The 16431-nt window shown below is 36.9% G+C and overlaps 1 protein-coding gene across 1 annotated transcript in view; it reads right to left on the bottom strand.

Annotated features, from left to right (window-relative positions):
- Positions 1–15739, bottom strand: part of LOC111046856 (nucleolar protein 6) — a gene marked incomplete in the record, with an annotated part of 84835 nt that extends 69096 nt beyond the window's left edge. Inside the window, 5 exon segments of the mRNA XM_039435243.1 lie at positions 7–173; positions 2273–2425; positions 5098–5287; positions 13195–13365; positions 15467–15739. Coding sequence (XP_039291177.1) covers positions 7–173; positions 2273–2425; positions 5098–5287; positions 13195–13365; positions 15467–15724 — 939 coding nt within the window.
- Positions 15740–16431: the final 692 nt, after the last annotated feature.

The following is a 16431-nucleotide window of genomic DNA, read 5'->3' as shown; positions in this document are numbered from 1 at the left end:
GCTTACCCTATCGAGCTTCCGTTGTCTCAACCAGACTTTGAGTAGTAGCAAAGCATCTCTGAGATTGGGATTTTCTTCATAGATCCTCTTCTGTAAGTTTTCATTGGCTTCCATAGCAATGTCTCTAGCAATACTGTAGTTATAGTGGGGCGTTGGTGTCAGACTCAGCTCTCCTGCAGCATTGTATTAAAAGGTTTCAATCAATGCACTCACATAACTTAACTATAGCCCGTGCAAACCTTGGGGCCAGTTTCCGAGCACGCGATTTAGCTTAATTCTATACTTTAAACAGCTGGAGTTAGAAAATTGGCTTCCGAAACGGGGCGTAGTCGCAGTCCACGTTTAAATTAAATTTCGGAAAACTAGAAAATTGAAAACAAAATAAAATAAAGAGAAAATAGTATAAAGTCTCAGCTATTTTGAATTATTAAGGAATGTTTAATTTCGTCAAGGAAAAACGTTTCCAATTATAGAAATAAGAAAATAAAGATTATCATAAAAACTGCGACTACGCCTCGTTTCAGAAAGCCAATTTTCTGACTCCAGCTGTTCAAAGTCTAGAACTTAGCTAAATCCCGAGCTCGGAAAACGGCCCATAGTTTATGGCCAATGTTGTTCAAAATCCTGGCATTTGTAGAGTTGAAAATTAAAAATATCTAGGTGTCTAGATATTAAATAGATGTAGGTGTCTAGGTGTCTAAAGATTAAACTTTAAAATGAAATATCTATATTAAATGATATCTCCATTTGTAGAAGGATGAAATCCCTTTCTTACAAAAGTTATGCAGCTAAACAAATTTTGAACCCAACTCACCTAAAAATGCTTTATTCTGCTATTGTGCAGTCAATAATGCAATATGGAGTAACAGTATGTGGAGGCTATAATAATTCCCATTTAAAAATAAATAATTCTGCATTCATAATGCAGAGATTAATTATCAAATCTATTTCAAATAAACCCAAATTTTTCTCGACGGACCATGATATATTTGATGAATTCAATGTTCGACAGTTGGACAGTTATACGTTGAAAATGTAATTGAATATTTAATAAAAAAAATAGAACCAATTTTCCTGGCACCAACAACTCATTATATAGACAAAAAATCTGGTGTGGCGCATTCACACAACTTTCCTTGCCGTTATGAAAATTGATCACCTGACGCTAGGTTTACGCGCATCTCAAGTCTACTATTCAAAGATCTGAGCCAGCTGGTGACAGAACATTAACGCTGGAGACACACGTCTGGAAGTCTGGTATCTCTTCATAGTGAATGATTTAATAGAATCAACAGTTGCCAACAGTTTGCAATTGAATAATCACATTTTCTCGAATTTCGAGCTTATTTTCAATTTTAGGTGGAAATGTTACTGAACATTAAATGTAGAGATTTTCATGCTCAATCTATTCCACTTGAAATTTTTTGTTTAAATTGTATCTGAAGCCTAATAATTGGGAATCTAAAATCAAACTTTGCATAGATGGGGCGGAGCTCCTGGAATTTTTACAGATATGGGACTTTTGGCAGTTGATAGAGCTTATCAATTACTATTTTAGGTATAAATTAGGTAAAAATCGCGAAAACCCCTGTTTTTGACAACATTTTCGCCATTTTAGCCGCCATCTTGAATTGCATTTGATCGAAATTGTTCGTGTCGGATCCTTATATTGTAAGTACCTTAAGTTCCAAATTTCAAGTCATTCCGTTAATTGGGAGATGAGATATCGTGTACACAGACGCACATACACTCTTAAGGTGCGTTCAGATTTACGTGCCGCGAACATGAGCAATTCACTTTTAATTAGCTGATGCTAAACTTTTTATAACTTTATCTTACCGTTTCTGTAAAAATACAGATATAGTCAGCTGATTAAAAGTGAATTGCTCATGCTCGCGGCGCGTATATCTGTACGCACCTATACACACACACACACCACACACACACACACACACACACACACACACACACACACACACACACACACACACACAGACCAATACCGAAAAACCACTTTTTTGGACTCATGGGACTTTGAAACGTATATAAATTTAGAAATTGGGGTAACTTAATTTTTTGGAAAGCAATAATTCCTTACCTATGGTAATAGGGCAAGGAAAGTAAAAAGCTTACTCGACTTCAAAGTATCTACTTTAAGGTGAGTTTTATTCACTTCCGTATTAATTTACTTTACTCGTTTTTATCAACCCGGCCCGCTTCATATTGTACATGAATGAATAAATAAATAATTGAATAAATATTCATTTGTTACCTTGACTGTCAACTGGGCTTTTCTGTTGAGGCATCCACCATCCACTCCTCACGTTGTTTTTCTCGGGCGTGAATCGACTAGCTTTGAAAGTTCCCGCCGCAGGTACAGCATGCAGATAAACTGTCACCTTCGACGTCCATGTTTCACCGCCACCTAGAACAATTGGAACAATATTCACTCTCGTGCATGCCACTACAACATAATTCTCTATACTCATAAAAGGCTAAGCCCCGACAGACTGAAATCACACCACAGCCCAAACTACTGAGCCTAAAAGCTTGAATTTTGCACGATTGTTATGAAAACATCCACTAAGAAAGGATTTTCAGAAATTTGCCCCCCTGAGGGAGCTGGGGCCCCCCCAAAATTTTGTACTTTTGAACCGCTCATTTCACAGCAAAGTCATGAGGAACTTTTTTGTTCAGCTACGAAAAGAAATTAGATCTATGCAGAAAAATCGCGATCAGGAGCACAGGGGGTCCAGGAGAGGGCATTTTTCGAAAATTTTGATGTAAAATCACACTACAGCTCAAACTAATTGTCCTACAGACTTGAAACTTTGCACAAATATTCTTCAAACATGCTAGACGCGCACTAAGAACGGATTTTGAGATATTTTGCCTCTAAGGGTTTCAAAGGATGGAAAAGGATCCTATTAAGTAAGGTTATGAACATGGTAAGGTGAGTGCCATATGGAAATGAGATAATTTATTTATTGACATGTGATATTCTAACATATGTTGTAATCATTGGAAATAACAAATAATATGATAGAAATTCAAAAAAGAACATCTGTTCTGTTATTGCTTTCAACCTGATTCCACTCAACCTCAATAATATTGTTCTGATAATTGATAAATATGTTTAATAATATTATAATTATTGATATAATAAAAGTATTGTTTTGATAATTAATTATATCATTATATAATAATAGTATTGTTTTGGTAATCAATAAATTTTTTATTTTCACAAACTCTGTATAATTTTATAATTTTATAATGGTGAATGTGAAACAGCTGCATCAAAGAAATTATCTCAAAAACATATGTTTAGGAAAACCATAGTTTGAACTTCGTTTTCCTGATGCAATGTATAAGCCTACACGTGGCATGTATTATCAATTTTTTAGCTAGAAAAGTTTTTTGAGACTGCTAAATAAACGTCTACAGTTTTATCAATGCTGTATCGGCAATATGAAAACGCATGCAGTTAATATGTTTTAAATAAAGGTGTTGATATCTACATGATTTGTCAGCCCGAGAATCGAACCCGGTACCTTTTAATTGCCGGTCAAGAATGCTTACCCTTACACCAAACTGACAATCTCTGGATAGCAGCGCTCATTTTATAGGAAGCCATAGCGGCCAGCCAGTCTTCAGATGGATATTACTGAGATATTGCAATTATCCAAATGCTGATGAATCAATCATTATTTCTAAACGGAAATCCAAATTAAATGCTTCAAATCACCCCAAGACTTCTGATACTGGCTACTGCAAATATTGAAAATAGTAGCGGTCATCGAATTTTCATCTGGCTGTTTACCCTGTTGTCAATATTTGCAGTAGCAGAAGTCTTCGGGGTGATTTACAGCATTTAATTTGGATTTTAGTTTAATAGGCCTACTATTACTAGTAGTTCTGTCAACAGTAGACCTCACGCAGTATACTCATCCACAAGTACCTGATTGAAACTATAGACCTTATGGAAATACAGCAATAGACTGGCTCCTCCACACATCTGTGTAATCACTTGTCAGTGATTTATGATGAATAATTCTATAGTCTTGTTTTTACTCTAATATTGGCGTATGAAGGAGGCTCCTTTTTTCTTTTATATTATCTTTGAAATGCAAAATTTCCAAAAACCTTGTATATACGTCGACGCGCAATTAAAAAGGAACATACCTGTCAAATTTCATGAAAATCTATTACCGCGCTTCGCCATAAATGCGCAACATTTGAACATTATGATAAATGCCAAACCGTCGACTTGAATCTTAGACCTCACTTCGCTCGGTCATTAATTCATTAGCATCTTAATAATTGAAATATGTCATCAATTTCTATTTGTAGTTTGAATTATTTGAAGTTTTGGTATTTCATTATACTGGGATGACCTGAATCATGCTATCTACTATAGAAGGCGTTGGAAATATGAAAATCAGTATATCTTTGAGAGCTGTATAAAATTTACCATGACTGTCAACACTCTTAAGTTCGTCCATCAAACAGTTGAAAATTCTGAGCCCAGCATAATGTGGTCCCCCCTCCAAGAGCGAAAGTCTATGAGTGGGGTACTGGAGGGTAAACATTTTATGTCTTGTGGGGTATCTGTGTGAAATGTTATCCTCCATGAATTTCTGCTTATTACTGTAAACAAAAGATGCAATATCCAAAAATAAAGGGCTGGAATTGTTAATAATTTGAGTTTTTTGAAAATTGGCCTACATGAAACCCTAGATTTGGCTCCCTCAATAACCCTGATTGCTTTCTTTTGCTTACGAAACATATTCTGAAGGTTTGTTTGGCTGCTACCCCAGAATAGGATACTGTATCTGATGTGAGACATGAAATAGCCATGATAGACAGATAGTGTTGTTTTTATATTTGCCACTCTGAATATTGTTTTCAAGGCAAAAATAGCACGAGACAATTTCACATCCAATGCTTTTACGTGGCTATCCCACTTAACAGGTCAACACCAAGAAATCTAATCATCTCAGCAGCGCAACATTCCTGACATTATTATTAACAACATTATCAACATTATTATTATTATTAACATTCCTGAACATGAATCTCACTATATAGGTTGCTAACCTGAAACAGTCGACCCGGAAGTAGAGGGGCCAAATGCCAAAACCGGCTTCAGTGGATTACTGCTGAGTAGGCAGAAACGAGGCGTGTCGACCGAATCGATAGTGAGCAGACATTCTGCCAAGCTGCACAGATATCGTGCGCGCTTGCGCAAGTAACGGCCATTCAGGTAATCTTCCTTGCCGAAAATCGACTGCAACAAAATCAACAATCAGTTACACAGTTAAGGTTAGTTTTTCACGTGGAATTAAGATGGCTCAAATTAATAAATAGATTAGAAATATTTCACTCACGTACCACTTGAAACTATATACTATTGAGTTATTTCGGTAAATTTAAAACCATGGAAGAAACACAAACTTCTAAACACACTAAGACCCGGTTGCACAAAATCAAAGACTGCAACAAAATCACTAATCAGTTACACAGTCCAAGATAAGGTTAGTTTTACACGTGCAATTCCTATACAATTTTAGTTAAATATAAACATGAAGACTATACATTTTGAATTGGGAAGGCTCAACTTAATAAATGAATGGAAATAATTCACTCAATTAGATTTTAGTGACGATATTCAACTCAGTTGAATATCGTCACTAAAATCTAATTGAGTGAATTATTTCCAATTCATTTATTAAGTTGAGCCTTCCCAATTCAAAATGTATAGTCTTCATGTTTATATTTAACTAAAATTGTATAGGAATTGCACGTGTAAAACTAACCTTATCTTGGACTGTGTAACTGATTAGTGATTTTGTTGCAGTCTTTGATTTTGTGCAACCGGGTCTTAGTGTGTTTAGAAGTTTGTGTTTCTTCCATGGTTTTAATTTACCGAAATAACTCAATAGTATATAGTTTCAAGTGGTACGTGAGTGAAATATTTCTAATCTATTTATTAATTTGAGCCATCTTAATTCCACGTGAAAAACTAACCTTAACTGTGTAACTGATTGTTGATTTTGTTGCAGTCGATTTTCGGCAAGGAAGATTACCTGAATGGCCGTTACTTGCGCAAGCGCGCACGATATCTGTGCAGCTTGGCAGAATGTCTGCTCACTATCGATTCGGTCGACACGCCTCGTTTCTGCCTACTCAGCAGTAATCCACTGAAGCCGGTTTTGGCATTTGGCCCCTCTACTTCCGGGTCGACTGTTTCAGGTTAGCAACCTATATAGTGAGATTCATGTTCAGGAATGTTAATAATAATAATAATGTTGATAATGTTGTTAATAATAATGTCAGGAATGTTGCGCTGCTGAGATGATTAGATTTCTTGGTGTTGACCTGTTAAGTGGGATAGCCACGTAAAAGCATTGGATGTGAAATTGTCTCGTGCTATTTTTGCCTTGAAAACAATATTCAGAGTGGCAAATATAAAAACAACACTATCTGTCTATCATGGCTATTTCATGTCTCACATCAGATACAGTATCTTATTCTGGGGTAGCAGCCAAACAAACCTTCAGAATATGTTTCGTAAGCAAAAGAAAGCAATCAGGGTTATTGAGGGAGCCGAATCTAGGGTTTCATGTAGGCCAATTTTCAAAAAACTCAAATTATTAACAATTCCAGCCCTTTATTTTTTGGATATTGCATCTTTTGTTTACAGTAATAAGCAGAAATTCATGGAGGTTAACATCTTCCACCCAGCAATGGTCGGCGTAGTTCCGCCTAGCGGACAGACGAAAGATCAAACCAGTCGGTTATTTGATCCCTCCAGCCAGGCTCAGCCAAGCAGTCGAGACAATAGAACAATGGAGTGGCGGTCTTATTCGCGTTCATCAGCAGTTTTCTTTCTCACGATTATTTTGATTTTTGTGTGTCAATAACAACTCCAGTCACCAGTAAAATGTTACCAGAAACGTAATGTACTACCATATTAATGACTTTTCATGATGATTTTTAATTATTTAAAAACATTACACAGTCGATTCCACTTTATTTCAAATTTCAAATTTCAAATTTATTCAAGTAAGTTACAATACATTCTGGTTCATACACGAATCTACAATAAATTACAGTACAACAGCCAATTATGCAGCAAATTTCACATATTATGAAAACTTATTAATTACAATGAAGATTGAATGCAACATTAGAATATTGATAATATAGTATTGTAATATAACTACATAAATCAGCGGTGTTTCAACAATGAATAAATGATAATTTCAATGAATAAATATACACCCCACTATATATTATATGTGTTGGGGTATAAGTAATTAGTTGCTTATTGCGTGTAATAATTACTATTTACAAACTTCATTCACTGATATGGGATTAAAGTTTTTTATAATAAAATTAGTAAAAATGTATAATACAAACAAACAAAATTATGGAATTAGTAAATAAATATTAATGTTATATTAAGGATAATAATAAGAAAGGTTATTTTTAGAAAAATGAAAAACAGTAAAGAGTGGAATGAAGAATAAATAGTTTCAATATTTACAGTCTAACTAAATTTTCACAATTTTCCACTCCAATATCAACCAACCAGGAAAATAAACTTTTCTTGAACCTGTGTCTATTGAATTCTTCCCTAATGTAACTTGGTATTGAATTATAAATTTTTGGTCCCAAATATGTGTAGTTTCTTTGCCCAAATGTAGTGTTCATCCTTGGTACTATTGAATACGTGTTTCTCTGCCTTGTTTGATGGTTATGATCTGCCAGTCTTATGTGTTCGTTGTTTCTCCTCATTCGCGTGATGATAGCCTGGATGTAGAGTTGTCTTACACTCAGTACTTTACTGTCCTTGAAAAGAATGTTCGTGGGGAATTGATTCTCCTTGAAGCCTATTATTTTTAGTATTCGTTTTTGAAGTTTATAGAGAGGTTCAACATGTGTAAAATTCGTAGCTCCCCAGATAATTATGACGTATCTTAAAATTGATTGCACTAAAGAAAAATAAACAGTTTTTAATGTCTCATAGTTGAGGATTTTACGGAGTTGATAGAATTTGTAGAGAAGCTTCCTGATCCGGGTAATTGATAGATTAATGTGCTTGTCCCATTTGAATTTGTTGTCCACTATTGTTCCTAAATATTTTATTTCATTGACTTGTTGAATTGAAGGGCAATCACACGGGTTGTTGGTGCTTCCACAGTGATGCAGGATTATTGAAGAATCCGGTGGTCTCGTCCGTTCTGTCAGAGAAAAGGCTAAAAATTTCGTTTTTGTTGCATTTACTGTAAGCAAATTTTCTCTTAACCATTTATCGACTTTGATCAATTCTTCCTGTGCCAGATTAAAAACTTCCTCCCAGGTGTTTCCTTCAAATAGTATACACGTATCATCAGCAAAAGCTATTACTCTTCCTCTTATCTTAATTGAACATAGCTCATTTGCATATGCCAAATACAGAATTGGCCCAAGAACTGTTCCTTGGGGAATCCCAAACTTCATCGTTCCCTCTGAACTGAGATGTTCTTCAACTTTGACTTTTTGACGCCGGTCACAGAGGTATGATCTAAACCATGCTAGAGGAACTCCTCTAATTCCCATGGCTTCTAATTTCTTCAGCAGCAAACTGTGATTAACAGTGTCAAAAGCTTTTGCTAGGTCCAGGAACACTGCTGCACATTTTTTGTTATTTTCTAGCTTATCTGTGACAAAATTTGACAATTCTAATACCGCATCTTCTGTACTCCTCCCCTCACGAAAACCAAATTGATTCCTAGATAGTAAGTTGTTTTTTTCCATGTAATTCACAAGACGTTTCTTTACCAGTTTTTCCAAAATCTTAGAAATATTGCTTATAAGTGAAATAGGCCTGTAATTGGTGGCATTTGTTTTGTCGCCTCCTTTATGTAATGGTCTAACACATGTCTCTTTCATAGCTTTTGGAAAAATTCCTTTTGACAGACTTAAATTAAATATGTGAATTAATGGTTTTACAATTACATTTTTTATCGACTTCAATGTTCTATTATTGATTCCATCAAGTCCTGGAGCACTGTCATTTCGCAAACTACTAATAGCTTCAAGAAGCTCATCTTCAGTTACTGGGTGAAAGTAGATGGAGTGTAGAGTTCTTGTAACAGGTTTATATTGGGATATGATTTGGTCTAGTGGTTTTCTTAAGGAATCTATTATTGTCTCCGCCATTTCTTCACCTACATTTGTGAAAAAGTTATTCATGTGGTTGAGCACAGTTTCTGGATTTTCCTTTAGATTGAAAATCCTATCATCTATTTTAATAGCATTCAATTTCATTTTTGTTTTTGATTTAGAGTCAGTAGCATCTTTGATTACTTTCCACATTTTTTTATTATCCTTTCCAGCTTCATACAATTTCTCTCTATAGTATTGGTCCTTTGTTTCATGAATTAAAGCTGTGAGTGTATTCCTATACCGACGATAGAAGTTGGTTAAGTTAATGTTGTTTGGGTCTTCCTTTCTTCTTTTGTTGAGTAGATTTCTGGTTCTTATTGCTGCTACTATACCTCTGGTGATCCATGGTTTGATGGGTTTGTACTTCTTCTGCCGCCGATGCTGCTTGATATTATTTTGTATATGTTGTCTCAGAGTTGATAAGAAGGTGTCATAAGATGTATCTGGATTATTATCTTCTAAAACATGAATCCACTCCTCATTCAGTAGTTCATTCTTCAAGCTATTAATGTCTATTTTCTCGTTTATTTCATGTGTTCCAGTTTCATTTGCACTATTTCTCGAAATATGTTGCACTCCTAGAATTGTGGTGAAGTGGTCAGTTATTGTTGATTCATAAATGATTGGAAAAAGATTATCTCTGGAGTTGGTAGCAATGTGATCTATGCAAGAAGCAGTTTCTGTTGTAGTTCTGGTTGCTTGTTTAATGCAGAGTCTGAGCCCATGCTCGCTTAGAAGATCGCAGTAGTCATTCAATTGATGATGTGGACGAATTTGAAGGGTGTTAATATTCATGTCTCCGGCACATATGACTTGTTGCCCTCTTAATTCATTCAGGATCGATTCCAAGTCACTCAGGAAATCTGTAATATCATTGAAGGACGGTGATCTGTATATTGCAAGGATGTTCCACTTTTTGTCTGCTGCATCCAACCGAATATGTAGGACATTTGCCTGGTTAATATGTAGCTCAACACATTGTACATTTATACTATCTTTAACATAAACAACTACACCATCATTTTGTAATGGGTTGTTTACAAAACATTGTTGACATTCTGAGCCTTTAGGCTAAACTTGGGGTCGCTGAGAACGAATCTGCAATCAGAATTTCTCTATCACGAAAAATAACGAAAAAAATCCAGCTGTTGATCTTCCGGCAACCGTTAACAGTCATCCTGCAATGCGGCCGAAACACTTCTAAGCCAGACACCCATCTCGAATGACAACAACGCCAAGCTGTAAGAAACCATCCTGCACTGCGGCGCTAGGTTAGGTCGTCGGTCCCGACTACCTAAAAAGTAGTCGTCATCTCTCATCATCATCATCAACCCTTTCACTCATTACCCACGCACAAGCCTAGGAGCTTCTGAGGGCATCACCCTCAGTATTATTATTATTATTATTATTACTATCACTACCATCAATCTGTTTTTTTTAGGTTTGGTGCTCCTCAGGGCTGTGTCCTGGGACCCATCCTATTTCTCTTATATATAAATGACCTTCCTTCCTATCTAAATCCTACTCATATTGTCATGTATGCAGATGATGTGAGTCTTTTATTAAAAAGCTATTCACAATCTTCTCTAGAGCTGAAATGCATTGCGTCAGTGAAGACGCTTGAAAAATGGCTTGCAGCAAACATGTTGATTCTAAAAGACAAAAAATCTCCCTTTCAGATCTACAGACAGCTTCAATGTTGAATTGCAGGATCACACTATAGAACATGTAAGTGAAATAAAAGTTCTTGGTATAATATGACAACAAAATTCCTGGAGGCCTCATCTTCAGCATTTGAAAAAAAGGTTGAGTTCAGTCATCTTTGCATTAAGGTCATTAAAACAATTTCTCAATTTGGAATCCTTTGGAGAGATCTATTTTGGTCTTTTTCACTCATTACTGTCTTAAGGAATAGTTTTCTGGGGTCGTTCATGTGACTCTGTTGAGGTTTTCAGGATTCAAAAATGGGCTATTAGGATAATGGTTGTGGAGTCACAAACGAATAGCTGAAGACCCCATTTCAAAAGTCTAAAAATTCTTCCTTTACCCAGTGTCTACATTCTGGAGGCCCTTTGTTTTGTTAAGAGAAATCAATGTTATTTCACTCGTGGTGATGATGTTAATTTTCATAATACTAGGAATAAACACTTGTTGAGAGATGAGATGCATCGCTCCACTTTCTAGAAGAGAGGCGTCAGAAGCTCTGGTATCCAATTATATAATATACTAGCCGTCAGGCTCGCTTCGCTCGCCGTATCGGTCTAGCCAGGGGGCTCTGCCCCCTGGACCCCCGACTGGATCGTCCAAGAATGAGATCAGCAGGCTCGCTTCGCTCGCCTGCATTTTTCATTTGAGCATTTTTATCATATGTTAGGACAATCCAGTCGGGGGTCCAGACTAAACGTCTGGCTAAACGGATACGGCGAGCGAAGCGAGCCTGACGGCTAGAAATATAATATTCCCAGGATTGAAGTAGCAGTGCCCAATCAATTTTTCCGCGATAAATGCATTAAATCTTCAACTTGGTGCCAACCTAACAAAGTCAACTCAACTTAATGCCAACCTGACAAAATTATTAATTTAGTTGCCAGTTAACAACTGTTTCGAAGAGGTACTCTATCTAGATTATAGTTCTATAGTAACATATGATATGGAAATTTCAATTATAATTAAGAGATTGGGAGAAGAAGAATATACATGCTAAAAGACGAACTTTAAACCCTTAAAAACAACCCTCGGAGTTAAAATATTGCCAAAAGATTTCTTAGTGCGCCTCTAAAGGGCCAACTGAACATTCCTACCAAATTTGAACGTTTTTGGTCCGGTAGATTTTCAGTTATGCGAGTGAGTGAGTGAGTGAGTCAGTCAGTCAGTGAGTGCCATTTCGCTTTTATATATATAGATTACCTGATTTCATGAAGAGTATGAATGAAAGAGACTTTAGATCTCAATTAAAGATAGATTTATCCAAAAGTGCTTTCTACTCAAAGGAAGAGTACATTCAATATTACTACACATGAATGGTATAATGCTTTCTTTTCCTGTGTCTTGTGTATTTGTTACTGTGGGCTGTGTCTTTCAGCAGTAATGGCAGAAAGTGAAGAGGAACTAGGCCTACAGAAAACACTGAATGAAATGGACAGAATAATGGAGGAAGAGTTTAGATTGAAAATAAACATCCGAAAGACCAAAGTGCTAATATGTTGCAGGACAGGGGAGAACAGCTCAGCAGTAAAGCTAAGGAATGAGGTAGTAAATGAAGTGAAGGAGTTCAATTACCTGGGTAGCAAAATCACAAGTGATGGAAGAAGCTGCAAGGACATTGCCAGCAGAATTGCCCAGGCTAAGATTGCCTTCAATAAGAAGAAAAATCTATTCACCTCAAAAAACATAAGTCTCGACGTAGAAAAAACATGTTGAAAACGTATGTATGGAGTACTGCAACATATGGAAGTGAGGCGTGGACAATGGGGGTGAGAGAGGAAAGAAGATTGGCTGCATTCGAGGCATGGTGCTACAGAAGAATGATGAAGATCAGTTGGAGAGATATGATTACAAATGAGCAGGTTTTTGAAAGAGTGGGAGAGAACCGGAGCTTCTTGAAGTGGATCAAGCAAAGAAGAGCACAGCTGATTGGCCACATCATCAGACATGACACTCTACTGACAAGGATAATGGAGGGAATGGTTGAGGGAAGGAATATGAGAGGAAGACCTAGGCTGGAGTATATGAAACAATTGCTACGGGATATGAGATGTGGATCATACTACGAGCTGAAGCGGAAAGCGGACGACAGAAAAGCATGGAGAGCTGCTGCCAACCAGCCCTACGGCTGTTAACCCAAGAGAGAAGAGAGAGAGCTGTGTCTTTTTGTTCGACCATTTAGATTTTTCGATAAGTTCCTGATCCCCCTGTTTTAGGGCTATTTAATCTATCTATCTATCTAATAGAAAACGAAAAATGAATAAAGTGTAGACCCACCTTAGGCATCACGACGGCCACATCAATGCCGATCTCTGGTCCAATGCAGATGGCTGAATTGAAAGAGCCGATCACTCTGACATCTACCGGCGGTACAAACTTGAATTCAGCCTCCTTTGCGTCTTTGGGCAAATCGGGCAACGGATACTTCACCTTTGATTTCCGAACATTCTGCTCAAACCAAACAAAAAAATATCTTGGGTGATTTTTAGCATTTAATAAGGATTTTCGTTTAATAAAAATTATTCATTAATTAGCATTTGAGCTAATGCAATCTCTAATTCCATCAGTGGATTCATATAAATCACTATCCTATACTATTAAACGAGCAACTTCTGTTTATATATTTAGATGTTGATATGTTTGTATTCACCGGATCTCGAAAACGGCTCTAACGATTCTCACGAAATTCAGAACATAGTAGGTTGTAATATAAAGATTCGATTGCACTAGGTCTCATCCCTGGGAAAACTTGCTGAAGGACATTAAAAGGATAATTATTATCCATCCTTGGAGAAACAACTGATAATAATTATTTCGTCGTCTGTTGTGATGGAAGTGAGTGAGCGAGTTCATGTGTGGTGGACTGTGTCAAAATTATGACTCACCTGTTGAACTTTTGTAATCATTCAATCAGGTACTTAGTGCCGGTTGCAAAAAAGCCGGGTTATTTTCAATCAAAATTTGATTAATTCTAGTAGATCTATCTTTTTCAAATGGTTTCTCTGATTTGGTTCACGTGAAATTAATCAGGATTAAAATTAACTGGCTTTTGTGCAACGGGCCTTTGTGAGGGAAATTTTTGCATTCCTCTGGGAATTAATCTCAATTTACTGTGATTAGATAGAACATTTCTGTGAACTATGAAAAGTATTATAATTCCTTCTTTCGTGATAATTTTTTTATGCTGTTGTACTCCAGAGCGAAGCTCGGTATTATAATTATATCACAGATGAAGTTAGGACTAGTATACTCTCCTATCATTTCCATTTACTCATAACGTGTGTACTAAAATGAAAAGAGAACCTTCATGGCCGGTTTCCGAGCTCGGGATTTAGCTAAGTTCTAGACTTTAAACAGCTGGAGTCAGAAAATTGGCTTTCCGAAACGGGGCGTGGTCGTAGTTTTTATTATAATATTTATTTTCTCATTTCTTCAATTGGAAACGTTTTTCCTTGACGAAATAAAACATTCCCAAATAATTCAAAATAGCTGAAACTTTCAAAATTATTTTATCTTTATTTTATTTTGTGATAAATTTTCTAGTTTTTTTTCGAAATTTAATTGGAACGTGGACTACGACTACGCTCACTACCTCCGTAAACAAAGCCATAGTGCATTCTGGTGACGTCAGCACAGGTAGGGCTACTCACCACCTCCTACACCAATAAAAACACTAACTCATATTTTTGTTGATTTCAGATGATCTATATCAGCTGGTGTTTTTATTGATGTAGGAGGTGGTGAGCAGCCCTACCTGTGCTGACGTCACCGGAATGCACTATGGCTTTGTTTACAAAGGCTTGTATTTACTACGCCCCGTTTTGGAAATCCAATTTTCTGACTCCAGCTGTTCAAAGTGGGTACGCGACTAGGTGCCGCCCCGACTACTAGTCCCCTTCTAAAACGGTTTTTAGGGACAAGTAGACGTGAGCCATACCCGTCTACTTGTCTCCTTTCTTAGGAGGTGACAACTAGTCGGGGGGACACCCTGTCGCGAGGTTGCGAGGTGTCAAGTTGTCGTTTACGGTCATGACTAGTTGGCACCTCCGGGTCAGTAGGTGTCAAGTAGTCGGGGACAACTTGATGGAAATTTCATATTTTACGAGGTACAAGTAGTCGTCTACGGTTACGACAACCTATCCCTCGACTCCACTCCACAAGATATTTTCAACATCATGTCTTTGTGAGTGAGCGTTTTCAACCATGGTGCAATCAAGATCATAAGTATAGAAACAGACTGGATGTTGAAAGAGCCTGAAAATATTTGTCTAGCTTCATCTGCCATACCATTGATGGATGAACATTTGACTGTCTTAGCATTAGGCTCCATTTACTCGTAAACGGTGCGTCTGACGGGAAAATATAACCGAACAAATGTGTTTAGAATATTGTGTTCTACAAATCTGGTTCAGTCATCAAAACGGCTTATTATTCATGTTTTTCTGTTTTCAACCAACTCAAAAAAATGTCTCCTAAAAATAGCAAAGACGGCGAATATCTCCCGAACCGTGCGTTGCCGGGAACATGTTACTGAACCAAAAGTCCTTACCTCACTGGCTGGTGACAACTGCTTAATCACTGATTCCAGCCAGATCCGAGCCAATCTTCTTTCTCTCTTTTTAGTTCTAACTTGACGCAACAGCTCCTCAATCTGCATCCGAAACAGATTGGAATGGAAAAGTGTCTCGGTCTCTCTCAGTCGCGTCATCTCTTCTACTGTTGGTGGCGCTCGACTGACTGGCGTCTTCTTCTTTTTCTTCTTCGGTTCTGACTCATCATTGTTTGTCTGTGAAAAAGTCAAATTCATATCAATGTAGTTATAGCACTAATAGTACTGAGAACAGTAGACCTCGCGCAGTTATAAACCACAGCCTCCTCTAATACTATCCATCAGAATAAATTCTGTCCTGTCCTGTCGTATCGGCGAGATATCGGTGTGAAAACGGCTAATGACGGTTTGGGACGGTTAGATGCTAATCATCTGTTGTAAACAGCTACTATCAAAAGCTGATCTCCTACAAGACCTACTGGCAACTGGTCAGCCCGAGTTGAAAGCAGAGAAAGGTCGAGAGAAAATACTATATTATTTTGAGTTATGAATTGCATGCAATTATAAATAATCCACTCGACAGCTGATTTATTATGAACCGTGCTTCAATTAAAAACTTGAAAAATCTGATGTGGCGCACTCAGACAGCTTTTCTTGCTGTTATGGAAATTAATCACCTGACGCTAGTGTTCACGCGCATCTCAAGTCTACTATTTAAAGATCAGAGCCAGCTGGTGACAGGACAATAACGCTGGATACACAAGAGATCTGCTATCTCTTCATAGTGAATGATTTGATAGAATCAACAGTTGCCAACAGTTTGTAATTAAATAATCACATTTTCTCAAATTTCAAGATTATTTTCAATTTTAGGTGAAAATGTTACTAAACATTAATTGTAGAGATTTTCATGCTCAATCTTTTCCACTCGAAATTATCGTTTAAGTTATATCTGAGACCTGATA

Source organism: Nilaparvata lugens, chromosome 9 (genome assembly GCF_014356525.2).
Source record: "Nilaparvata lugens isolate BPH chromosome 9, ASM1435652v1, whole genome shotgun sequence".
Lineage (NCBI taxonomy): Eukaryota > Metazoa > Arthropoda > Insecta > Hemiptera > Delphacidae > Nilaparvata > Nilaparvata lugens.
Note: the sequence above shows the minus strand (reverse complement) of the source record. Positions and strands in the feature narration are given on the sequence as shown.